Here is a 27,702-nt window from a genome sequence, read left to right as displayed (position 1 = left end):
GTTTAGCCTGGAGGTGAAACTTGCAGAAGGTACATCTCCAAGAGGTCCAAGGGAAAGGTTGTTATAAAAGTTTTGGGTTTAATGTTAAGTCTAGTGGACCTTTTAAAGCTAGTGCTGGAGTCATGCAAAGCCAGTAGTGGACATCTCAGGCCATGCTAAACTAGTGCTGGGTTTAATGGATCGTGCAAAACCAGGATTAAAGCTAAGTCTAGGTTTATTGGCTCATACACTGTAGGGGTCTAGGAACTAAAAGCAGTGCTGGGTGTGGTGGTGGATCTAGCCTGACCCATCCAAAGCCAACTCTGAAGCCAAAGACCCACTCAAAACTAGTGCTAGGTCTAATGTTAGGATTAGGATGCCACTCTGAACCAATGTTTGAGTCTAATGATCCTTGCAAAACCAGTACAGGACGCATACAGGATGAACTTGGTCAAGCTTGGGGACACTTACAGTGAGCGGAGCTGCTCCAGTGCTGGCTGCTGAAGGGGTGATGGCCAGCCCTGGCCTGGCTGTAGTAATCCACCATGAGGAAGGGGCTGGGGCTGGGGCTGGGGCTCGCGCTCAGACCCACCACATCCACGCCCTCGTACATCATGAGCAGCTCAGAGCTTCAGAAAGTAGCCGCAGGAAGAGTTTCTCTCTCTCTTTCTCTCTCTCTCTCTCTCTCTCTCTAAGGTCTGGACCTTTCATCCAAGCTGCTGACGTCCGAGCTCCATCGTGGAAAAAAAGGAAATATGATTCTCCAGAAATTTCCAAAAAAGTGAAGGATCTGATCCAAAGCGGTCGCTCCAGGAAACCACTTCAGCCCGAAAGACCAAGAAAGCCCAAAATCATCCAAGTGGGCGCTCCAGGCTCCTAGAACCCACCACACTTTTCACCAGAACTCACCAGACTTTCGGCAGCCAGGCAGCGGCGCGAGGCAATGCACGGGGAAAGGGACAGCAATGCACGCGCGCGCACACACACATACATACACACACACACTAAGCACACACCCGCACAGCAGCTCGCGGACTCCGTGTCCTGCAAGACTGGGAGCGCGCTCGGAAAAGAAATCCCTCAAAAATGCATGCAAAAAGGCGCAGAAAGTGCGCGCGCTCGGGTTTTTCAGCGCACGCGAGCTGGGAATTTACGGGTTCTGTTCGCATCCGTCCCGTCCCGTTTCTCCCTCGCGCGCGAGCCTCCGTTCAGCCGGTTAAAGCCTCCCTCTCGTCTCCTCCAGCTTCTTCCTCTCCCTTCATGTTCTCTTCTGCGCTCTCTCTCTCTCTCTCTCTCTCTCTCTCTCCTCCCCAAACAACCCAGCCGAGAGCGAGCCAGCTGGCCTCAGTCCCCGCCCACATCCGGGTCTTCCCCCCTCCTGACGCCCCGCCCACTTTGATTAACCCCTTAACTGGCTCACGGTAGAAAGTTAAAGGGGACTTCCACCAAATTTTTCAAAATTCCCGCACAATTAAATCATGTAAAGGTGTAAAACGAATGCAGCGCACAAAGATTTTTTCCCTTAAGTTAGTTTGCTTAGATTGTTAGGTTGGTTAAGCCTTTTTTCCCTTCCTCATGGAAGAGGAATTCCACCAAATGTTCAAAAGTTCTGCGTAATCAAATCATCGAAATGTCAGCAAAGTCATTCAGAGTGGCTGGTTGTGAAAAACTCCAAAACTCCATTATAGAGAAACATACTCAGTCAGAATCATTCACAGCGATGGTGATAGGAACCACACATCCAAAGCTCCAAAACTCTCCGCTGTCCCAGAGTTTCACAAAAGCACCAGAAGAAACAAAAATTGAAATTCTTAAATGTGCATTTTTTTTCCTTATTTATTTCTTGTCCCTGATGCTTTGTGTTTGGGGGACGGCGTGTTATGGAACATCAGTGGGGTTCTCGTGCCCTTCTGCAGCCCCACAGGCCGCTCCTCCTCTGTCCAAACCTCGTCTGCCCCCTCCTCGCCTTCCTCCCTTCTCTGTCTCGCTCATTTGCCTAATGCCATGCGGCTGAACTCTTTCTGAACCCGTGGGGGCCGGCGGTTCGCCTTTGGGTGACCCGATCTCATCTGATATCATGCGCTAGGCCTTGGCACCTTGTTTGGTGAACGTTAGGGCGCAGCCGGTACCCCAGGGGTCAAAGAGACTCGGACAGGACATCCCTGCTGCTACAACACCTGGGCCAGGGATGAGCGTGAATCACAGAAGCCTAGGTTGAGAACTGCCCACTTAACAGATTCCAAAAAGTCATCTAGAGCATCTAGAGTGGAACCGGCAGTGTTTATATGCAATATAGGCTAAAAGAGAGCACACTTAAGAGGTACATATACGTGATATGTGGACTGTTTAAATACATCTAGAGGTAACTTAGCAGTATATTTATAAATTATAAGCTATCTAGAAAAAAACTAGCAATATATAACTGGGGGCAGTCGCGGACTGGAGGTTAGGGAGCTGGCCCTGTGACCGGAAGGTTGCTGGTTCGATCCCCAGTGCCGACAGTCCATGACTGAGGTGTCCTTGGGCAAGACACCTAACCCTCAACTGCTCCCCAGGCGGCGGGCACTGGGCTGCCCACCGCTCTGGGCAAGTGTGCTCACTGCCCCCTAGTGTTTGTGTGTGTGTGTGTGTGTGTGTGTGTGTGTGTGTGTGTGTGTGTGTGTGTGTATGTGGTGTTTCACTTCATGGATGGGTTAAATGTGGAGGTGGAATTTCCCCGTTTGTGGGATTTAAAAAGTATCACTTAAATACCTGTATTGCAATAATAATTAACCAATAATAATATAGCAATAACGATATATATGGAACTCATGCCATCTACACGTATCTAGAGCAAATCTAGTAAGTTGGCTGTGTAACGAAAGCTAATGTAAAACTAGCAGTACATGTATAAGAGCAGGCCGTCTAGAACAAAGCTTGCAAAATATGGACATATAGTTTTACATGAAGTGAACAGACTACCTGAATACCTCAAGCTGACTCAAGTAAAATTGCTATTGCTGTCCAAAAAAGTGCCAAGTATCTCTAAAAGTTTATCGGAGAAAGATGGTCTTAACTTTTAATGGAAGTTAATGTAAAGACGTTTTATTCCAAGTTATTTGTTAAGAATATTATATTAATTATTATTAATAATGGTTCATTCATTGTGAAAAAAATGAAAAAAGATAGAAAAATAACTATTAACAAAAAAGGACATCCACAGTTTGTTGGACAGAAACAATATGCAACAAAGGCCATGTAGAGCGATCTGTAGAAATGCCATCATTGCATCTACACAGAAAGCAGAACAAACACGGAACAAAGTTAGAAGATTTCTTAAACAAACACTGCATGAAAAAACAGCACAGACCAGCGTGGCTGGTCACCAGCAAAACCAGCGTATTTTGAATGCTGGTGTGCTGGTTAACCAGCATGACCATGCTAGATGACCAGCTACACCATCAACAGCGGTGTCTTTCAGCAGACGCGGTTTCTTTCAGCAGGGAATATAAGCAAGCTAGACGTATCTAGAATAAAACCTCCATTGAATTTATGGCATATAGGCCATTTAGAACATGTGGAGGAAAGCTAGCAGTGCATTTGGCTAATTAGAGCAAAGCTAGCACTTTTATGGATTATAGGCTAACTAGACTGAAACTAGCAGTGTGTGCTAGGTGAGCTAGGCTATCTAGCTCAAAGATAGCAGTGTCTAGGCTATCTAGCTCAAAGATAGCAGTGTCTAGGCTATCTAGCACAAAGATAGCAGTGTCTAGGCTATCTAGCTCAAAGATAGCAGTGTCTAGGCTATCTAGCACAAAGATAGCAGTGTCTAGGCTATCTAGCACAAAGAAGCTAGCTGTGTATTTTTAGGCTGTCTGCCTCAAAGCTAGCTGTGTATTTTTAGGCTGTCTACCTCAAATCTAGTAGTGTATTTTTAGGCTGTCTACCTCAAAGCTAGTAGTATATTTTTAGGCTGTCTACCTCAAAGCTAGTAGTGTATTTTTAGGCTGTCTACCTCAAAGCCAGCAGTGTATTTTTAGGCTGTCTACCTCTAATCTAACAGTGTATTTTTAGGCTGTCTACCTCAAAGCTAGTAGTGTATTTTTAAGCTGTCTACCTCAAATCTAGTAGTGTATTTTTAGGCTGTCTACCTCAAAGCTAGTAGTGTATTTTTAGGCTGTCTACTTCAAATCTAGTAGTGTATTTTTAGGCTATCTACCTCAAAGCTAGCAGTGTATTTTTAGGCTGTCTGCCTCAAAGCTAGTAGTGTATTTTTAGGCTGTCTACCTCAAAGCTAGCAGTGTAATTCTAGGCTATTTACCTCAAAGCTAAGCTAGCAGTGTATTTCTACACTGTGTAACTTAAAGCTAGCGATTTCTAAGCTATTTCGAGCAAATCTAGCAGTGTGTCTAGGCTATCTACTGCAAAGCTGAAGGCAGCTGGCGTTGGTGGGTTAATGGAAGTGTCTGTAAGGCTGAGCCAGACGGCCTGTTTAATTATAGAGTGCGCTGCTGGGTCTGGTTATGGTCTAAGATATCAGAGAAGGGGGATACGAACTGCAGGCCGCTGCCGGTGATGACAGAGGAGCAATGAGATGATTCAGAATGTTCCAAATAATCTAGCAGCGTTTATTTCAGCAGGTTTCTCCTCACTGGAGTGATGTCAGTGGTGATGGTGAGTTTTAAGCGGACAAATGTAATGTAAGTGAGTTTGTGTCTGTGTGTGTGTGTTTGTATGTGTGTGTGTGTGTGTTCATACAGTACCCAGTGTGTTTACACTCTGATAAGAGAAGCTCCTCACAGATAGCAGAGCTCACATTCCTCAGCTGGATTATCACCTATGAGGCTCTATCTCCTTTCTTCTCCTTTCTGATATATCTGTCTCTCTTTCTTCTCTGTGGGTGTTGATGCATTACTATGGACTCCAGATTGACTCTGGGTCTGTTCTAGAGTCTGATTCATGAAATCTTTCCAAAGTAAAAGCCGATAAACACTAAGAAGTTTGTTGGAATGCAATTAAAATGCATTTCTTGTGAAGCAAATATTTGTCTCGTAGTTTATTTTTTACAGCCTCATCAGACAACACCAAACACATTTTAAAGGCTTTTGCTTATTGACTATTTCGGTTTAATCTGCTGAGATTAACCCTCTACTGAATGAATTATTACCTAAATATGACGTGTTTTGGTATTGGAAGTAGCTTAAATGATGGAAAAAAAAGTACCATAGCACCATCAACTCTAAAAAATAGCACCATAAAATAGAATTTTTATCCTTTTATTGAAAACAAAAACAAACAAATCAAACTTATACTCAGTGAAATGTACCACCCAATATTTACAAATATTGGAAATGTATACAATTTCAATTGGTATTTGGAATGTATGGTAATAACATCATAATAAAAATTCCTGGTCATGTGATGTCATGACGTATTTGTCCTTTCAAAGTAAAAGACCCTTTTCCCACCATTAAATAGGAAGCCACAGATTTTATATTACTGCTTTTTAGTCATATTAAGATAAAGTAATTGTTGCCAATGACAACACTGCAGTAGAGGGTTAAAATGGTTTGCTGGTCATATGAAATAGACTTCAGTAAAAGGCCCCGTCCTATTTCACCCCTCACCCCTACCACTTAGCCCTTAACGTCTAAGGGTAAGGTGTCCCGAATGGCCCTCCAAATGGTTTTTAGAGGCACTCCAAGCAGAGTGTAATGAGAAAACTGGCAAGATGGAGCGCAACGACCAAAGAAACACTGCTGCTCCATTTAAGGTGGAATGGGAAAATCTGAACAAGAATCTGGTGAATATCTGACTTCAGCTTCATATCACTGAACAATTTGCCCCCTCTTTGAAGGCGTATGATGCCCTAAATGTAACTAAAGCCCAGCAGTGAGGGGCTGAACTTTACCCTCCTCTGCTATCACTGCAGGGTCGCCTACAGAGCAGCGCCAGTAGCTGTTAATGAAGTGATGCTCTTTTTATTTGAGGGTCTCATTTTGTAGCGGAAGATTTCAACCCCTACGACTTATTAGTCAGGTCCAGGGGCAACATGACCCTTGAAAACAAAATAAGAAATGGGATTGGGCCTAAGACTGTATGTGTGTATTTACCACCAAAGTTTCCCACCGCCTTCAACTTCGCCTCTTAATTAGACCACCATTCACAAATGGCTTATTACATAAGACCACCACAACACACTGGGAACGGCACCACCGCCGACACACACACACTCTCTCTCCTCATGCCAGGAGATGGTACGACGGGTGATAAAAGGAAAGAAAGGAAGAGAGGAGAGGATTCAAAGGCTCTTTATGGGTGTAATTGTGGATGGAGGCTCTGAGCGCGTGAAGCTATTTTTACAGCCTGCTCTAAAAGGACGGCCGTAAAGAGAAAGCTGAGGTTTTAACGCTGACCAACAGGACGCAGAGGGTCATAACTGGCCGTAAGCCCCCTATTCACCATCAGGTACACACTTTTTCACACTTCCGGCCTCGGGACAGCAGAGAGAGGCTTGGAGAAGCAGTGAAAAACTGCTCGTTTTAAAAAGGAAACAATATAAAAATCACTAAAAATAGAATCTAAAAAATCTGGAAAAGGTACGTTATAATGTACAGAGAAAAAGACAGAGAGGAGCAAAGAGAGAGAGAGAGAGAGAGAGACTAAGACAGAGAAAAAGAAAGCGAAGTACAGAGAGAGAGAGAGAGAGACTAAGACAGAGAAAAAGAAAGAGAAGTACAGAGAGAGAGAGAGAGAGAGACTAAGACAGAGAAAAAGAAAGCGAAGTACAGATAGAGAGAGAGAGAGACTAAGACAGAGAAAAAGAAAGAGAAGTACAGAGAGGGAGAGAGAGACTAAGACAGAGAAAAAGAAAGAGAAGTACAGAGAGAGAGAGAGAGAGAGAGACTAAGACAGAGAAAAAGAAAGCGAAGTACAGAGAGGGAGAGAGAGACTAAGACAGAGAAAAATAAAGAGAAGTACAGAGAGGGAGAGAGAGACAAAGACAGAGAAAAAGAAAGAGAGGAGTACAGAGAGAGAGAGAGAGAGACAGAGGAAAAGAAAGAGGAGTACAGAGAGAGACAGAGAGAGAGAGAGACAAAGACAGAAAAAGAAAGAGAGAAGTACAGAGCAAGAGAGAGAGAGACCAAGACAGAGAAAAAGAAAGAGAGAAGTACAGAGAGAGACAGAAAGAGAGAGAGAGACTAAGACAGAGAAAAAGAGAGAGAGAGAGAGACTAAGAGAGAAAAAGAAAGAGGAGTACAGAGAGAGACAAAGAGACTAAGACAGCAAAAAAGAAATAGACAGAGACAGAGACTAAAACAAAAAGAGAGAGAAACTAAGACAGAGAAAAAGAAAGAGAGAGAGACTAAGAGAGAAAAAGAGAGCAAAAGAAAAGAGAGAGAGAGAGAGAGAGAGAGAGAGAGAGAGAGAGGATAGACTGTTGCTCTTTTTTGTTTGCCAGTGTACATCTTCATTAGCCTCTCTGATCTGTGATGCAAATGTCGCTCATTCACTGCATTCCACTCTTCTCTCTCTCTCTCTCTCTCTCTCTCTCTCTCTGTCTCTCTCTCTCTCTCTCTCTCTCCTCCTTTTCTCTCTCCTCACTCTCACTTTTAAAACAAAAACACGACCCTAGTGATTTCTAGCCAGGGTCAACAAGGACACTGAAGGAAAACATTCTCTCTCTCTTTCTCTCTCTCTCTCTCTCTCTCTTACTGTTTTTATCTCTCTCTCTCTTTCTCTCTCTCTCTCTCTCTCTTACTGTTTTTATCTCTCTCTCTCTTTCTCTCTCTCTCTCTCTTACTGTTTTTATCTCTCTCTCTCTTTCTCTCTCTCTCTCTCTTACTGTTTTTATCTCTCTCTCTCTTTCTCTCTCTCTCTCTCTCTCTTACTGTTTTTATCTCTCTCTTTCTCTCTCTCTCTCTCTTACTGTTTTTATCTCTCTCTCTCTTTCTCTCTCTCACTGTTTTTATCTCTCTCTCTCTCTCTCTCTTACTGTTTTTATCTCTCTCTCTTTCTCTCTCTCACTGTTTTTATCTCTCTTTCTCTCTCTCTCTCTCTTACTGTTTTTATATCTCTCTCTCTTTCCGTCTCTCTTACTCTCGTTCTATCTGTCTCTCTCTCCCTCTCTCTCTCTGTCTCTCTTACTCTCGCTCTATCTGTCTCTCTCTCTCTCTCTCTCTCTCTCTCCCTCCCCGTCTCTCTTACTCTCGCTCTATCTGTCTCTGTTTTTTTTCTCTCTCTCTGTCTCTCTTACTCTCGCTCTATCTGTCTTTCTGTTTTTTCTCTCTATCTCTTTCTGTCTCTCTTACTCTCGCTCTATCTGTCTCTCTTTCTCTCTCTTTCTGTCTCTCTTACTCTCGCTCTATCTGTCTTTCTGTTTTTTCTCTCTCTCTCTTTCTGTCTCTCTTACTCTCGCTCTATCTGTCTCTCTTTCTCTCTCTTTCTGTCTCTCTTACTCTCGCTCTATCTGTCTTTCTGTTTTTTCTCTCTCTCTCTCTGTCTCTCTTACTCTCGCTCTATCTGTCTTTCTGTTTTTTCTCTCTCTCTCTCTGTCTCTCTTACTCTCGCTCTATCTGTCTTTCTGTTTTTTTTCTCTCTCTCTCTCTGTCTCTCTTACTCTCGCTCTATCTGTCTTTCTGTTTTTTTTCTCTCTCTCTCTCTGTCTCTCTTTCTCTCGCTCTATCTGTCTCTGTTTTTCTCTCTCTCTCTCTCTCTCTCTCTCTCTCTGAGGGGATTAGTCCATTGTGAGTGTTATTGGTGGGGGGGAGGCACTTTAAGTGGATTTCCTGTTTGCGCCGCACTGAGGGCATTATAACACCCCCCCACCTGACCTCCACTTAAAACCTGCCCTCACCTTGACTGCTTGGGTGTGTGTGTGTGTACACACAGATATATTATCATATAATCATACATAATCTATCGCTGCCATTGGGACAAAACTCTTTGTTGACAGGATTTGAAAGAGCCTGTTGTTCTTTACATTGTGTGTAAATTTCATGATGAATGGACCAAAAGAAACGGCCCAGAATGACTTGGACAGACGTCTGGTTCCACTGACTTCCATTAAAAGTAAAGTAGGTTTTGTCCTTCTCCTGTAAAGTTACCATTTTGGAGTTCCGAGTTTGTCTTCCGACAGCAGCGAAACGTAATAAATATGCGCTGAATTATTTGTGCATATAGGTACTGAGATTGCATAAAAACAAACCTGTCTGTTTGTGAGTGAGTGAGATGTTAAAGCAGTCCAGGCTCGTCAGCTCCGCTTCTCATGCTAATAATGCAGACTGAAATCCCCCTGCTTAGCCAGCAGGCCACTAAACAAAAGCCCATGACAAATACCTCCACTATCTGCCCCAGCAGGGGTGATGGGGGCAAAAAGGAGGGGGGGGTAGTGGGGAGGGGGGCTAACCTCTTCTCCCTGCAATAGAGAGGGTTGATCAGCATTTCAAAGAGGGGCAGATAGAGAGAGACAGAGTTTTAATGGAACTCTCAGTATGGCTTGAACAGCCACACAGACTGAGAGGATCTACTCTCGTTTGTTCCAAAGGAAAGAGTTTTCCATTCTAAAGGCGGCGCGTTTTGCTGTAGCTGCACGAGTGGACAAAATAAGCTCCATCAGAAAGTATTTATTACTTTCAGTCATTCAAAAACATGTTTTTCATTATGTGAAAGCAAAACCTGCATATGAAAATCATTTCCATCAGAGTGAACACGGTTTCCGGTTCTCAGCACAGACGTCCAGTGAGAGCAGCAGCTCCATCTTCCAACCAATGAGTGCATCATATTTATCACATATACAGTGAGTGATTCAACTCCTCTGCGTCTGTAGCCTCTCTCTCTCACTCATACAGTTTGAGAACTCTTGTTACAGTGGAGCCTCTCGAGGGGATCTGGCGCCCCACTTTACTGCTGCTTTTGTTAGTTAGGTGCTGGTTGATTTGTCAGTGTAGTCGGCTGGTTTAGCCAGCGTTAGTGGTAATGTCTGAAACTGACACTTCAGGGATAAACAGATTCCACTGATTTTCCTAAATTTTCCACATTATCTATATGTTGCGAGGTCATTTGGGTCACTGTAGAGAATCTTATAGATGAATGGAACCAGGGGTCGCTTTGACTACAACCATTTTATTTACTATTGAAAAAACCCACCAGTGAACCTGCACGTGTCTTCTGAAGTTTCATATGGAATGTTGATGATGGTAAAATAGTCTCAGATCTGTTTGCCTTAAAACACCCTGCATCTACTCCATCCATCCATCCATCCATTTTCTAAGCCGCTTCTCCATCAGGGTTGCGGGGGGGATGCTGGAGCCTATCCCAGCAGTCTTCGGGCGGAAGGCAGGATACACCCTGGACAGGTCGCCAGTCCATCGCAGGGCAGACAGACAGACACTCACACCCAGGGGTAATTTAGCATGACCAATTGGCCTGACTGCATGTCTTTGGATGGAAACCGGAGAACCCGGAGGAAACCCACGCAGACACAGGGAGAACATGCAAACTCCACACAGAGAGGACCCTGGCCACCCGGCCGGGGAATCGAACCCAGGCCCTCCTCGCTGTAAGGCGACAGCGCTAACCACCACGCCACCGTGCCGCCCCCCTGCATCTACTCCTCCACCATAAATGCGTCTAAACACTAAATTTTAGGCCAAAAGGGAGCTTTTAGAGGTGGACGTCTGGTTCCTATCACCGCCACTGTGAACGATTCTGGCTCAGTACGTATCTCTAGAACGGAGTGTTTAACACCGAACCACTCTGAACGACTCTACATCGTAACTGTAAACAAACTAAAATGTTTAACTGTCTCCTTAAAGGAAACTTTCCATTTTGAAGCTGTATTTGAACGAGAGGGTTACAATTGCGCATTATATCATTGCAAAACACCTCGTCCTGTGGCTGGACAACGTTTTCCTTCATATAATTCGCAATTGGTTATTAATTTCTCCCGTTAACACGTTATTAACATGTTAACTTTGACTAACATGTACAGTGTGTTGACTTCACACTTCAGAGCTCTACTTTATATGTACACCTTAATCTATTTACCAACAAACAGTGCCTTTCCCACCTATCAAAACACACACACACACACACACACACACACACACACACATCTGAATCTCTTTACGCCCCCACCCAAAACACACACACGCACTCCACTGAAGCACACTTCAAACACTCCTCAGTGGTCAGTGTTTGACCCCACGAGTGATAGCGGCCTGCATTAGCATCCTAATGGCCTCCTCCCGACAGTGCAAACAAGGGGCTACACTATACGGATGAAATGCTACTATTGTGGTAACACTGCTGCACACTGTATCCACATAAGCAAGAACCTTACCTGAGATTTCTCATGATTTCTGCATAATTCTATGAATGAGATGTAAACAGAGTCATTCAGGCCGGTTTGGTGTGAAATGATTCACTGTAGAGACTCAGTTTTCTTTACAGTGGTGGTGAATGGAACCAGGGGTCACCATGACTACAACACAGATATAGCCGTGTAATTTATTATCTAGAACTATCAGTGAACCTACACATCTCTTCTGAGCTTTCGCATGGATGATGACGATGGTAGAACAATGATAATAGTAAGGGAACTGTTTTGCCTCACAGCGCCGTGCACAAACCTCGCCGCCTCGAATAAATAAATAGAAAAAAAAGAGATGAATTTTAGGCCAAAACCGTCTCAAAACATCTGAAACACCATGCACTGCGTTCCTAACAATGCCATGTAACAACTCCTTGTGAGGGAGCCTTTGGAAGCATTGAAGGGAATTTTTAAATGGGATTTTTCTACATTTCTGTATTAAATGGTTAGTATGTACACAAAGTCATTCAGAGTGGTTTGGTGTGAAATAGAGAAACTTGCCGACTCTGAATTGTTCACAATGGAGGTGGTAGGAACCAGACATCCACTTCTAACAGGTCAACATTCCATATATAAACTCATGCGTAGGTTCACTGGTGGTTTTGGATAGTAAATAAAATGGTGTTATATTATTAGTATTAAACTACATAATAGTTACGTTGTAGACATGGCGACCCCTGGTTCCATTCACCACCACTGTAAAGAAATCTGACTCTGTAAGCTTCTCAACGCGGCATAATTTGACATCAAACCACTCAGAATGACTTTGTTTACTGAATTATAGACATTGGTGGACTTCCCCTTTAAGCTTTGCAGACGTCTGGTTCCTATCACCGCCACTGTGAACAATTCTGACTCTTTAAATTTCTCCATTTCAGACCGAACCACTCTGTATAACTTTGTTTACATCTCACTGAATTCTAGACATTGGTGGACTTCCCCTTTAAGCTTTGCTGACGTCTGGTTCCTATCACCGCCACTGTAAACAATTCTGACTCTTTAAATTTCTCCATTTCAGACCGAACCACTCCACTCTGTATGACTTTGTTTACATCTCACTGAATTCTAGACATTGGTGGACTTCCCCTTTAAGCTTTGCTGACGTCTGGTTCCTATCACCGTCACTGTGAACAATTCTGACTCTTTAAATTTCTCCATTTCAGACCGAACCACTCTGTATGACTTTGTTTACAAGTTAATGATTGAATTATGCAGAGCTTTTGAAAAATTGGTGGAGTTCTCCTATCGCCATAGCTACCCTGGATAAGTGAGCAGCTAGACTGGCATGTTGTGAATGTGTATGTGTGTGTGAATGGCTGGTAAATGGAGCATCCAAACATGAATAGCGCAGTGGGGGGATCATTAGGGAGAGTGTTATTCTCTCCACTGAGTGATACATGAGCACACACACACAAACACACACACACACACACACACACACACACACACAAAACGTGTCTGAGATCAGTCTGAGCCCCTAACAGCTGCACACCCACCCTGACTCCTACAAACATTCGTTTGGTTTAGTTTCGATGACACTCAGTGGCTCCAGCGCCTACAAAAGCACATCATCAATACGACTCATCCTCCTGAAAACACTCCGCCACTTTCCCACATTTCCCACGACTGCACGATATCAGGGAAGGCTGCAATATGCAAATGAGCCTCTAACCAATCAGAACGTTTGTTTACTGTGAGCTGTGAGTATCCTGACCAATCCCAGCCCCAGACGAGGCAGTTATTTTGGTCAAAATCATGCAGGTCAGTGCGCGTGTAACTAATTATCGCTAATATGTATTAAAATATCTCAACATCGTGGACATTGAAAACAACACCACGTCATATTCACTATTGATGTCAATGTAATATATGTATGTATAGTGTATTGTAATGTCGATCTGATCTGATATCAATGCCAATTTTAATATCAATGACACTACATTTAATATACGCATCAATATTACATGAACATGTAATGTTTGTATTAAATGTAAGGTTATATTGATCTATATGAAATTTATGTTACATGTAATGTCAATATAGATTTTACTAGTGATAATTATACAACATCTAATGGCAATATTGAATGAAACATCAATATCAAATGATAGTACAAAATTGATTTATTTGGATATTACTTATATTTTCTATAAATATAATGATATCAATATAATGTATTGAAATATCAGTCAACTGTAATATCAGTTGATATTGATATTACACTCTATATTGATATTACATTTAATAATCATCATCATCATCATCATAATAATCATAATTTTAAAACACTGTGTCCACTCACTGTCCACTCTATTAGACACTCATATCTTGTCAGTCAACCTTGTAGATGTAAAGTCAGAGACGAGAGCTCATCTGCTGCTCCACAGTTGGTTGCGCTGGTCATCCTCTAGTCCTTCATCAGTGGTCACAAGCTGGATGTTTTTGGTTGGTGGACTATTCTCAGTCCAGCAATGACACTGAGGTGTTTAAAACCTCCAGCAGCACTGCTGTGTCTGATCCACTCAGACCAGCGCAACACACACTAACAAACCAGCCATGTCAGTGTTACTGCAGTGCTGAGAATGATCCACCACCCAAATAGTACCTGCTCTGTGAGGGTCCATGGGGGTCCTGACCACGGAAGAACAGGGTAAAAGGAGGTAACAAAGTATCAGAGAAACAGATGGACTACAGTCTGTAACTGTAGAACTACAAAGTGCAGCTATACAGTAAGTGGAGCTGATAAAATGGACAAAGAGCGTAGAAACAAGGAGGTGGGCAGAATGTGGTCATAATACAGCCTGATGTGTCTATATATATATATATACATATATATATATATGTCTCTATCTGTGTGTCTGGCTTTGTTGTGACACACACACACTTCCTCAGACAAAGGTCAAATGTGTGGTATTATTCTAAGAGCAAAGCTGTTAACATGACTGACAATATCATGTGTTCACACACACACACACACACACACAAGCTTAAATGTGATTGTGACACTTGCGTTCAGTGTCAGTGTCAATTCAGTCACAAACACAGAACGAACACACACACACACACACACACACACACACACACACACACACACACACACACACAGTGCCAGCAGCAGCTGTAGGATCATTCTAGCACTGAGAGAACAATGTCTGCTGGAAAACAGCTGAGTGCACAACTTTACCCTGAGAGGGACAGAGAGAGAGAGAGAGAGAGAATCAGAGAGCCAATTACGCTCTACCATCACTGATCAAACCACACACAGTATATTCTATTTATAATTTGGAAGATAACAACATAATCTGTTTTATTTTCATATGGGAATTCAGAGTAGATTAAGGCTGGAATGGGGTAGATTAGAGGGACATCACAGGTGGACTGTGGTAGGTTTGGGTAGATTAGAGGTCGATTAAGGCAGATGAGAGATAGATTAGGGGTAGATTAGGGCTAGATTAGAAGCAGATTGTGGTAGACTAAATTAGTTTAAGGCTAGACTGAGGGAGAGTAGGACTAGATTAGAAGTAGACTGGGTAGACTATGGGTAGTTTAGGGATAGAGCTGGGCTGGTTTAGAAGTAGATTAGGATTAGAAAACAAATTGACTGGTGTAGATTGGGATCAAATAGAGATAGATTACAACACACTGGTGCTAGATTAGCCATAGAATACACTATATTGCTAACAGTATTTGCTCGTCTGCCTTCACACGCATATGAAACTGAGTGACATCCCATTTTTAATCCATAGGGTTTAATATGATGTCAGCCCACCCTTTGCAGCTATAACAGCATCAACTCTTCTGGGAAGGCTTTCCACAAGGGTTAGGAGTGTGTTTATGGGAATGTTTGACCATTCTTCCAGAGGTCAGACACTGATGTTGGACGAGAAGGTCTGGCTCACAGTCTCCGCTCTAATTCATCTCAAAGGCATTCTATCAGGTTGAGGTCAGGACTCTGTGCAGGCCAGTCAAGTTCTTCCACACCAAACTCGCTCAACCGTGTCTTTATGGACCTGCTTTGTGCACCGGTGCGCAGTCATGTTGGAACAGATAGGGGCCATCCCCAAACTGTTCCCACAAAGTTGGGAGCATGGAATTGTCCAAAATCTCTTGGTGCTGAAGCATTACGAGTTCCTTTCACTGGAACTAAGGGGCCGAGCCCAACTCCTGAAAAACAACCCCACACCATAATCCCCCCTCCACCAAACTTTACACTTGGCACAATGCAGTTAGACAAGTACCGTCTCCTGGCAACCGCCAAACTCAGACTCATCCATCGGATTGCCAGACGGAGAAGTGTGATTCATTACTCCAGAGAACACGTCTCCACTGCTCTAGAGTCCAGCGGCGGTTCTTTACATCACTGCATTCAACGCTTTGCATTGCGCTTGGTGATGTAAGGCTTGGATGCAGCTGCTCGGCCATGGAAACCCATTCCATGAAGCTCTCTACACTGTTCTTGAGCTGATCTAAAAGCCACATGAAGTTTGGAGGTCTGTAGTGATTGACTCTGCAGAAAGTTTGCGACCTCTGCGTACTATACCCCTCAGCATCCGCTGACCCCACTCTGTCATTTTACGTTTTATGTTTTACATTTTAAGTTGCTGTTGTTCCCAATCGCTTCCACGTTGTTATAATCCCACTGACAGTTGACTGGAATATTTAGTAGTGAGGAAATTTCACGACTGGACTTGTTGCACAGGTGGCGTCCGATCACGGTACCTTGCTGTAATTCACTGAGGTCCTGAGAGCGACCCATTCTTTCACTAATGTCTGTAGAAGCAGTCTGCAGGCCTAGGGGCTCGGCTTTATACACCTGTGGCCATGGAAGTGATTGGAACACCTGAATTTTCAATGATTTGGAATACTTTTGAAAATATAGTGTATAACTACATTAGCAGTAGATTTGGACTATATTAAGTCTAGACTAGAAGTAGATTGTGGTAGACTTGGCCTAGTGAGGTAGATTAGGACCAGATTAAAAGTAGATAGACTAGAAATAGATTAGAATTAGAACATAGATAGATTAGCAGTAGATTAGGACTAGATTAGCAGTAGATTAGGATCAAATTAGCAGATTAGGGATATAGTAGAAGTAGATTACGGACCGTTTAAAAGAAGGTCATGGATGGATTATGGCTAGATTAGAAATAGATTAGGATTACATTAGAAGTTGATTAGGGCTTTATAAGAAGTAGATCCGTGTAAAAGACTTTCTGTTTCTGAGTCACCAGCGGACTCAATTCTGGCTCTACACTGAGCGTTCTCTCACTGTCACTGGGGCAACTTTTACATGTCTGATTTATTACCCCTCCACTGCCTCAACCCATACACACTTTTACTGCCACAGACCCCCATAAAGAGAGAAAGAGAGAGAGAGAGACAGAGAGAGATAGAGTGTCTGAGCATCCAGACCCTAATAAATAGAGCCATTGTCAAAGACTGGGAAGCACATCGTACATGTGTGTGTGTGTGTGATCTTCATCCCCCTCTTCCTCCACCCCCTGTCCCCCTGTCCCCCACCGTTTTATCAGCCAGGCAAAAGCAATCCATCACTGAGTCGTGGCAGCCTCGGCTTTCATAAATAAAGTTATTCTAATCAGCTCATAGCAGCAGACACTGTTAATTATTAATCTAATGATTCTATTTTGGATATGAATTATTTAGATGCGGAGCGGGGCTGGAGAGAGCCCTTGGGGGAAGAGAGCGGTGAGAGGGGATGGGTTTACAGTAAGAGAGAGTATTTTGAAATTTGGGAATGCTCAAATTCAGTAGAGCTCTACCGGATCAGACTGGACTATACTGAGGCCCTCAGGGCAGCTTTACTCCAGCTCACTAGGAGTGGGCAATATGTTGATATGTGCACACTAGGAGTGGGCAATATGCTGATATGATAGCATCAACATAATAAATTGCATCACAGTATCGTCTCTGTGACAGCAACACATTGTACATCAAATTTTTTCCTGTTGAAAATGCCTAAAAAATGTTTACAGCTCAACAATGCAGGAAAAGAATGGAAGAAATGCAAAGTTTAAGCTGTAAAGTACAACATAGCACAAATATAGTACACTAAGTATACGTTATAATGGGGACTGCAGTACAAGGTTTACATGGTAAAGTAGAATGTTGTATAAATATTAAATTGTAAAGTAAAAGGCAATTCAATGTTTACTTTGTTAAGCAGCATGCACCAAAACATGTATACTCTGAAGTGGAATGCAGTGCAATGTTCTCACCATAAAGCAGAATGTAGAATGCAGCGCTCACAAGGTAATTCGCTGAAGAGTTATGTAAATGGTGAAGCTTACACTGTACAGTAGAATGCAGTGTAATGCAAAATTCCCACTGTAAAGCTGAATGTAGTTCAAATATTTCACTGTAAAGTAAAGGGCAATGCAAAGTTTGCTTCGTACAGCAGAAACGTTTACACTCTGTGCAAAGTAGAACTTTACATTGTAAAGTAGAATGCAGCATCATTTCAAATGTAGATCGCTGTGCTAAGTTTACACTTCAAAGCTGAATGTGGTGAAATGTTTCCCCAGTAATGGAAAATGCAGAGGAGAGTTTACAAGGTATTTTTTTTACGTAAACACTGAGAAAATGCAGGGCAAAGTTTGCACTGGAATGTAGAATGCAGCACTTACAATGTAAACTGTAAAGTATACATTGTAAAATAATGTAAATGGTGACATTTACACTACAGTACAATGCAGTGCACACTGTGTACGAAGTTCACATTGTGAAACTCAATGTAGTTCAAATAGTTCACTGTAAAGTAAATGGCAATGCAACACTTGCTTCGTCAAGCAGAACGCTGCAAAACTATTACGCTCTCAAGTTTAAGGCAGTGCAATGTTCACATTGTAAAGTATAATGCAGCACAGAGCTCACTATGTACATTGCAGTGCAAACTTCAAATGTGGACTGCTGAGCAACGTTTACATTTCAAAGTTGGATGTGGTGAAATGTAGAGGGGAGATTTTACCATGTAAATTGTTTTTAAAAGTTTACACTGTAAACGAAAATGCAGTGCAAAGTTTGTAATGTAAAATGCAATGCAAATTTCAGTATGTTTGTCAGAAAAACTTGTCAGCAAAGTTCACAAGAACTAAATATAGCAAAAGGCATTGTTTATTGTAAAAATGCCACAAAATATTGTAATATTACGGTGATGTTGGCCACCACGACTGTGAATGCAGTGTTCTTGCTAACCGTCACTGTAGGCTGCGACACAGAACCTGTTTGAAGATATTAAATCATAATGAGAGGGAGATGCTCCATGGGGAAAGTTACATTTGGATAAATTATTAGTGAGAGGGTACTCTAGGAGCAAAGTGCAAGACAGGCCGGCTCCCTTCAGACTGTGTGTGTGTGTGTGTGTGTGTGTGTGTGTGTGTGTGTGTGTGTGTGCATGAATTGCTCTCAACACACTCTATGTGTAGTAAAACTGCTGCGAAATACATTGTGAGCTAAAGTCTTATAAATAAACCAGTATAGCTCAAAACGGACCAGCTTAGCCCTTAAATGTGTGTGTGTGTGTGTGTGTGTGTGTGTGTGTTGCCTTAGAAAGAGAAGCACAGTGTAGCATTAGCTCTGCAGTACAGCACACACAAGCAGCAGGAATTCTCTTAATAGTCTATGAGTTAGTTTTAGCATTAGCCAATAACAGTTAGCATCTTGTAAAAGTTTACACTGTAAAAACAAACAAACAAATAAATAAAAGAGTATACAGTGGAGAGTCCTCAATGTGAATTGCAGTGGAAAATTTAGATTGTAAAGCAGATTCCAGTACCAAGTTTACATTGTAAAGTAGATTCCAGGGCAAAGTTTGCTCTGTAAAGTAGAATACAGTGCAAAGTCCTCAATGTTAATTGCAGTGGAAAGTTTACATTGTAGATTACAGTGCAAAGTTTGCTCTGTAAAGTAGAATACAGCGCAGAGTCCTCAGTGTAAATTGTGGCAGAAAGTTTACATTGTAAAATAGATTCCAGTGCAAAGTTTGCTCTGTAAAGTAGAATACAGCGAAGAGTCCTCAGTATAAATTGTGGCAGAAAGTTTACATTGTAAAATAGATTCCAGTGCAAAGTTTGCTCTGTAAAGTAGAATACAGCGAAGAGTCCTCAGTATAAATTGTGGCAGAAAGTTTACATTGTAAAATAGATTCCAGTGCAAAGTTTGCTCTGTAAAGTAGAATACAGCGCAGAGTCCTCAGTGTAAATTGCGGTGGAAAGTTTACACTGCAGAGTAGATTACAGTAGGATGCACAATTTGTGTGTTTGCTTAGACGTGGCCTGAGGACATAGCTACCACAAAGAGCAACACAAACATAATGAGAGAAATTTTGCCTTCTAAACATAAAAAGCAAAAATATAACAAACAAATAAATAAATGTCTGTATTTTTTGTGTTTTCTTTTCATTATTTTACACTTCTGTCTGTCTTTTAGAGCATTCCCCACTACTCTCAATGGCTGCTGTACGTTGGCAATAAATCCTATTGCGTCTGACAGGCGTCTAAATGAGGAACATTCACACACACACACACACACACACACACACACACACACACACACACACACACACACACACACACACACACACTCGTACAGCTTATTACTGAAAACATAGATGCATGTCAATCTGTCTTGTCAGTAAGATCTGTAGCAATAAGTGACTGATTACCTCATTCTTTACACACACACACACACACACACACACACACACACACACACACACACACACACACACACCCTCCTGTGGCCAGTGCTGGATGGATGGATCGCTCTGGCAGACTATGAGGCCCGCCTGCAAGCTGCTTCCTTTGTTTAGTGATTTACTGGGAAAACCTCTCTCTCTCTCTCTCTCTCTCTCTCTCTCTCTCTCTCTATCTCTATTTCTCTCTGTGTGCTTTTCTTTTCTAATCTATCTCTTTGTCCTTCTCTCTTTTTCCATCTCTCTCACTCTCTCTCTCTTTCTCTCTGTGTGCTTTTCTTTTCTTATCTATCTCTCCTCTCTCTCTCTCTCTCCTTCTCTCTCTCTCACTCTCCCTCTCTCTCTCCCTCTCTCTCTCTATGTGCTTTTCTTTTCTTATCTATCTCTCCTCTCTCTCTCTCTCTCCTTCTCTCTCTCTCACTCTCCCTCTCTCTCTCCCTCTCTCTCTCTATGTGCTTTTCTTTTCTTATCTATCTCCCCTCTGCCTCACTCTCTCTTTCTCTCATCCCCCCTCTCTCTCTTTATTTCTCTCGCTCTCACTGATACGAGGACTTGAGTCACACTAGACTGAGATTCAATAATTTTTAAATTAGGACCATCAATCTTAAAAAATGAAACAAGTCAGTCACATCTCAGAGATTCAAAACTCAACTCGGACGTGGACCCTAGAGACTCCAGGTTCGATTTGACTCATCTCAGAGTGCCAAGACTCGACTTGGACACCCACCTCAGAGACTTGAGACTCCACTTGGACTCACAGCCCAGGAGCTCAAGACTGAAGTCAGACTTTCCACTGTAAAGTTACATGTAGTGCAAACTACACTGCCATTTAAACAGGATACAGTTTAAAGTTTACACTGTGAAGTACACTGCAGTGCAAAGTTTACACTGTGAAGTACACTGCAGTGCAAAGTTTACACTGTGAAGTACACTGCAGTGCAAAGTTTACACTGTGAAGTACACTGCAGTGCAAAGTTTACACTGTAGCATAAAACAGAAAGCCGTGCAAAGTTCTGTTAAGTGACATGCTCTCCAAATCAGAGTGCAGTGCAGAATGCAGACTCTGGATTACAATGCAGTGCAAAGTTTACAGCTGGAAGGAAACCACAGTAAATGTTACAGTGTAAAACAAAATCCAGTGCAAAGTTTACACTGTAAGTTAGAATGCAGTACAAAACTTATACTTCGGTGAAAAAGCAAAGCATTCACACTACAGTGACATCAACAGAGTGCACTATATGTACAACAGAGAGACATTTGGGATTCAGTGAGAGAGGGGGGGGGGGGGGGGGTGGGGGGAGGAAAAGACATTTAGTGAAGAGCAGAGGGTCAATTAGAACCAGCAGTGAGGAGCTTCAAGTTGATGAAAGAAAATTAGCCATCGTCTGGTCTTCACACACACACACACACACACACACACACACACACGTATTCCACACTCACACACACACACGTATTCCACACTCATACACACAAACGTATTCCACACTCACACACACACATTCCACACTCACACACACACACACACACACACACACACACACTAAAAGCTGCTTTCAATTACAGAGATATATAGCATGTAAAAACAGTGAGGGGTAGAAGAACGTGGGGAAGAAAGAGAAGAGAAACAGGAAACGAAAGAGAGAGGAAAGAGGAGAAGAGCTGAGAGAGAGAGAGAGAGAAAGAGAGAGAGACACCAAGAGACAGAGAGTGAGAGAGAGAAAGAGAGAGACAGAGAGAAAGAGAGAGAGAGAGAAAGAGACAGAGAGAGAGAAAGAGAGAGAGAGAGAAAAAGAGAGTGAGAGAGAGAGACAGAGAGAGAAAGAGAGAGAGAGACAGAGAGAGAGAGAGAGAAAAAGAGCGAGAAAGAGATAGAGACAGAGAGAGAGACAGAGTGTGTGAGAGAGACAGAGAGAGAGAGAGAGAGAGAGAGAGAGAGAGAGAGAGAGAGAGAGACAGAAAGAGAAAAAGACAGACAGAGAGAGACAGAGAAAGAGAAAAAGAGAGAGAAAGAGAGAGAGACAGAGAGACAGAGAGTGAGAGAGAAAAAGAGAGCGAGAGAGAGAGACAGAGAGAGAGAAAGAGAGAGAGAGTGAGACAGAGAAAGAGAAAGAGAAAAAGAGCGAGAGAGAGAGACAGAGAGAGAGAGAGAGAGAGAGAGACACAGAGAGTGAGAGAGAAAAAGAGAGAGTGAGAGAGAGAGACAGAGAGTGAGAGAGACAGAGAGAGAGTGAGACAGAAAGAGAAAAAGAGAGAGAGAGAGAGTGACAGAGAGAGAAAGAGAGAGAGAGAGAGACAGAGAGATAGAGACAGAGAGAGAGAAAGAGAGACAGAGAGTGTGTGAGAGAGACAGAGAAAGAGAGCGAGACAGAGAGAGAGACAGAAAAAGAGAAAGAGAAAAAGAGAGAGACAGAGAGAGAGAGACAGAGAAAGAGAAAAAGAGAGAAAGAGAGAGAGACACAGAGAAACAGTGAGAGAGAAAAAGAGAGTGAGAGAGAGAGACAGAGAGAGAGAAAGAAAGAGAGCAAGAGAGAGAGACAGAGAAAGAGAAAAAGAGAGAGAGAGAGACAGAGAGAGAGATAAAGGAAAAACAAACTCTCCTGCAGTAGAAACATCCAGAAAGGAAAATCCCTCTTTCACAGAGAGATGAAGACGGCTTTGCTAATTATACGCGGTTCAGAGAAAGAGCCGCCAACACGCTGACCTTCAGCAGGCCTGCGGGAGATAATACAGACAGATTGTGATATTTATATCAAATTAATAAACTTCTGAGTATGACCAGAGATTCCCAGTGTTTGAACGAGAGGATATATTCAGGTTTGGCAGTCTACTGTACCGTATTACTCGAATATCAAATACAGTATTAAAGTATTGTATTGTGTGAATATCACATCGTATCGTGTGAACACTGAATATCATATCATGTGAAAGTGAAATTTGGCACAGTATGAATATTGAATATCATTGTGTGAACATGAATTTTTGTATTAATATTGTAGTGTGAATATGAAATACCATGTCAATGAAACATCGCATGAATATTAAATATTGTATACCTGCATACTGAATCATGTACAAATACTAAATATTACAGTGCATACATATTCATTATCTTTTGTATTGTATTGTGTGAATATTGCATGGTGAACATATTGAGAGCTGTAACGTGAATACTGAATATCATATTGCACGAACATCTATTGTATGAATATTGACTATCGCATTGTGTACCATATTGTATGAATATTTAATATTGTACTGCATAAACATCAAACATCATAAATACTGAATGTCACATGATGGGAATATTGTATTGTTTTGAATGCTGATCATATCACATCAATAACAAATATTGTACTGTGTGAATATCAAATATTGTAATGTGTGATTATTACATTGTGTGTATATTCAATATTGTATTGTGTGTATGGAATATATTGTATGAACATTTAATATTGTATTGCTTGAATATTGAATATCACATGGTGATATTAAATATATCATAAATATCATAAATACTGAATATCATATTGTATCACTAAATACTGAATATCATGATGTGAATATCAAATATTGCTTTGTGTGACTAGTCAGTATCATAATGTGTGTAACGAATATATTGTGTGAACACTGTATGTAAATATTGAATATCATATTGATGTGAACATCTAATATTGTTTTGTATGAATATCGAATACCGTATGGTATGACTGCTGAATATCATATCGCATGATCATCAAATATTGTTTCGCGTGACTCCTATATTGTGTGAATATTCAAAATCCTATTGTGTGTAACGAATATCATATTTTGAGGATATATGTACATTTGGAATATCATATCGATGTGAACATCTAATATTATTTTTTATGAATGTTGAAAACAGTATTGTCTGAATGTTGAATATCGCGGCACGTAAATATTGAATATCGTAGCATTGGGGTATCAAAAATCGTATTGGGAGAGTATTGAATCGATAAGCCTGTATTGGGATGAGAATCAGGTCAGAGTGAATCACATCCTGCCTAATTTCAGTGGAAGACACCAAGACTGGAGGGAAGCCGAACATGACAGAGAATTCTGCGGCAACGGGAAACACACAAACACACACGACCACACCACAAATAAATCAACAGCCGAGAGTGACGGCGCAAATCACACACACACACACACACACACACACACACACACACACACACACACACACACACACACAGCTGCTCGCTCCCGGCTCTCTAATTAAAGCTGCGCGGCCGTAAATCAAAGCAGATGTCCCGTCTTGCGCCCGCACTGCGCAAACACCTCAATTATCAAATCAGTTTGAAATAACACACTTCACACAGACCCCCCAGCTCACACACACACACACACACACACACACACCTCAGGTATAACATTATGACCACCTCCTTGTTTCTACGCTCTTTGTCCATTGTATCAGCTCCACTTACTGTATAGCTGCACTTTGTAGTTGTACAGTTACAGACTGTAGTCCATCTGTTTCTCTGATACTTTGTTACCCTGTTCTTCAGGTGGTCAGGACCCCCATGGACCCTCACAGAGCAGGTACTATGTGGGTGGTGGATCATTCTCAGCACTGCAGTAACACTGACATGGTGGTGGTGTGTTAGTGTGTGTTGTGCTAGTCTGAGTGGATCAGACACAGCAGTGCTGCTGGAGTTTTTAAACACCTCAGTGTCGCTGCTGGACTGAGAACCAAAAACACCTAGTCAACAGCGTCCTGTGGGCAGCATCCTGTGACCACTGATGAAGGACTAGAGGATGACTGACACAAACTGTGCAGCAGCAGATGAGCCGTCGCCTCTGACTTTACATCTACAAGGTGGACTGAAGGTAGGAGTGTGTAATAGAGTGGACAGTGAGTGGACACAGTGTTTAAAAACTCCAGCAGCACTGCTGTGTCTGATCCACTCATACTAGCACAACACACACTAACACACCACCAGCATGTCAGTGTTACTGCAGTGCTGAGAATGATCCACCACCCAAGTAGTACCTGCTCTGTGAGGGTCCATGGGGGTCCTGACCACTGAAGAACAGGGAAACAAAGTATCAGAGAAACAGCTGGACTACAGTCTGTAACTGTAGAACTACAAAGTGCAGCTATACAGTAAGTGGAGCTGATAAAATGGAAAATGAGCGTAATATACATATGTGTGTATATATAAATATATATATATATATATTTTTTTTGTGCCTTTATTTACATTTATTTAATTTCTAGTCAATGCAGATATTAAGTACAAGTCATTTCTAGTTACTATAGAGATATTTCTGAGATTAGATATAGATAATCCACTTGCATACTTCAAAAAATGATCAAAGGCTACACAGAAAATAACAACCTAACAACCACCTGGAAGGCCTGGTAGACCCAAAAACTGCCCCCATCAGATAAACAGCATTAAAGCTTCCATCTTTAAGAGAGAGGAGAACATCAAGCTGCTTCAGATCTGAAAACATCCACAGGTGTTTCTCTCCATCCTTCCACTGTGAGAAGACCACTCAGTACTATGGGTCTGAAAGGATGTGTAGCTAGTCAAGAAGAACCTCACTGAGAAAAGGAGACATGTGAAACAAAGAAGCTGAAGAATGGACTGGCCACCCCAGAGTCCAGACCTCAACACCACTGAATGGGTTTGATTACTTCAGAAAATCATCAACCAGCTTCTCAAACTGAACTTTGGAGGCGTGTCTGCAGATTATTTGAGGAATTGATAGTGAGTCTCCTGAAAAGAGTGGAAGCTGGAACAAAGGTGAGGAGTGGATACAGTAAATACTGAAAGATTTGATATTATATTTAGTGACTGAGGCTTCTGTGTTATTTTTTTTCCTTCTAAAAAATTAATTTTTTATTTATTGGCTGTTTAGAATGTAAGTAAATAAAGGAAGGACCTATTTTTAGACTGGTTGATGGGAAAATGCAAATTTACACTGGTCAACAATTCATAGTGTGTTATTTGCTTCACAATTTAAATGCTTTAATGTTTGAGTCCAAACGGCAAGTAGGTTGGAGATCAATTTAGTCTGCTTATTTTTCAAGCATATTCAGGTCCAGAAAGGGACATTATAGATGCCGATTGAAATCATGCCATGTCGAAGGCCTCACCCTCACAGTCAAGCCAACCACATAAATAAGAATAAAAGTAAGAATGGTGACATTATCAAGGCCAGGGCCCTAATCAAGAGATCCCAGAATAGGTCAATCCACTTACTGCTCGGTCAAGTGCAGCCCACTACGGACCATCACGGTCAGCCATTGCCTCGCTAATGTCTTCCTTAAGAGAGTTCAACAACCAAAGAAACAGAGAAGCCTTGTAAATAAATCCAAATAAACCCTGCATACTAATGGACTCTGAACGGTGTCCGAGATCACTAATGTAATTAGAACACTTAGCCTAATAACACATTCCCAACAGAGTTACAACCTAAAGAAAGTACTATAAATTTGGCAGGAATATGGCCATAAGAAGCCCGCAATCAAACTTCAACCTTGGGAAAACAAAGAAAATAACCACAAAAAGCTGAAATACTAACATTACAGCCAAACTTTGAAGGAAATTTTCAAAGTACAAATATTAGATTGACCACAATCGGTTTCAGAACGAACGAATCACCAAAACAACAACACATTCTGAGAAATCTTTGTTGGAGTAGCCTCCTTTTTAGAAGAAGTCTTCTCAAAACAACTTTTAGTTACCGGAATTGAGGACTGAAGATTCACCAAATGGCACAAGAGAATTTTCAAAGTGTGGAGTGTGATAAAAGAACCGAACAGAATACTTCTCCAGGATGTGGTGTGCCACAGGGCTGACCCTCGAGCCCAATCTAGTTCTGTACATATATAATTTATAGCAGCGTCTCGATGGTTTACAGCCCCTGTTCTCTCCCTAAACCATACAGATGCTACATCTACACTTAAAGTATAAATAACGCTCTAACAATACTTTGAATAAATCTGGAGGTAAACAAAATTATGATAATATAAAGAAATCCATTCAGCAATGTCAAGAACCATTTAGAGACCTTTATAGTAGAGCGTAGTGCACTCTATGGGAAACCAGAGAGAGGCTGAAAGGGGATGAAAGGAGTGCGTAAGTCACTGTATGGCATGTCTACAGGTTTAAGACTGACTGTCAAAGAACTATCAATCACTGTAATCCCCCCTTCACCCTTTAGAGATAAGATCACCCTCCATTTACAGTCCATAAGACTCACTCACACCAGGGCTCATGTGTAAGCTGGGTCAGAGATCAACATGCAGTAAGTAAACGATAGAAAAAAAGTATGTTCTCAACAGGCGAGGTAAACGTTTGATCGTATGAATCGATAAGATGCAAGAGGCCATACGTTACAGTGATTTTACTTAGTATTTTAAAGCCTCTGGGTCATACATGACTTTTAAGGTCTTAACAGGTTATAAAAAGACTGGACATCTCACACTATCTGACTGGTTTCTGCAATTGGAGATCCCACAAAAAACGATTAGGGATCACACACTACTCAATGTTTAAACCACTGCTGAACCGAACTGAGCTCACTGAACTCGCGTGAACTTAAGCATTCTCCTGTTACTAGGAGATGCAGATAAACAAACGTGTCGCGTCTCACTGCTGCTGCTGACAGGAGTATATTATCA

At 41.9% G+C, this 27,702-nt stretch overlaps 1 protein-coding gene across 4 annotated transcripts in view; it reads right to left on the bottom strand.

Annotated features, from left to right (window-relative positions):
• The window catches only part of raraa (retinoic acid receptor, alpha a), a 172,185-nt gene that overhangs the window by 44,793 nt on the left and 99,690 nt on the right, over positions 1-27,702 (bottom strand). The window contains exon 1 of one of the 4 annotated variants that reach the window (XM_037544265.1): positions 451-1,251. The exons of 2 other annotated variants lie outside the window; for them this stretch is intronic. In XM_037544265.1, coding sequence (XP_037400162.1) covers positions 451-595 — 145 coding nt within the window. In that variant the 5' untranslated portion in view covers positions 596-1,251. Of the gene's footprint in view, positions 1-450; positions 1,252-27,702 lie in introns of those variants that run through there. One more of the 4 variants, XM_037544263.1, reaches the window with a different exon arrangement.

Source organism: Pygocentrus nattereri, chromosome 13 (genome assembly GCF_015220715.1).
Source record: "Pygocentrus nattereri isolate fPygNat1 chromosome 13, fPygNat1.pri, whole genome shotgun sequence".
Taxonomy (NCBI): Eukaryota; Metazoa; Chordata; class Actinopteri; order Characiformes; family Serrasalmidae; genus Pygocentrus; species Pygocentrus nattereri.
This window is presented reverse-complemented; position numbering and strand designations above follow the sequence as displayed.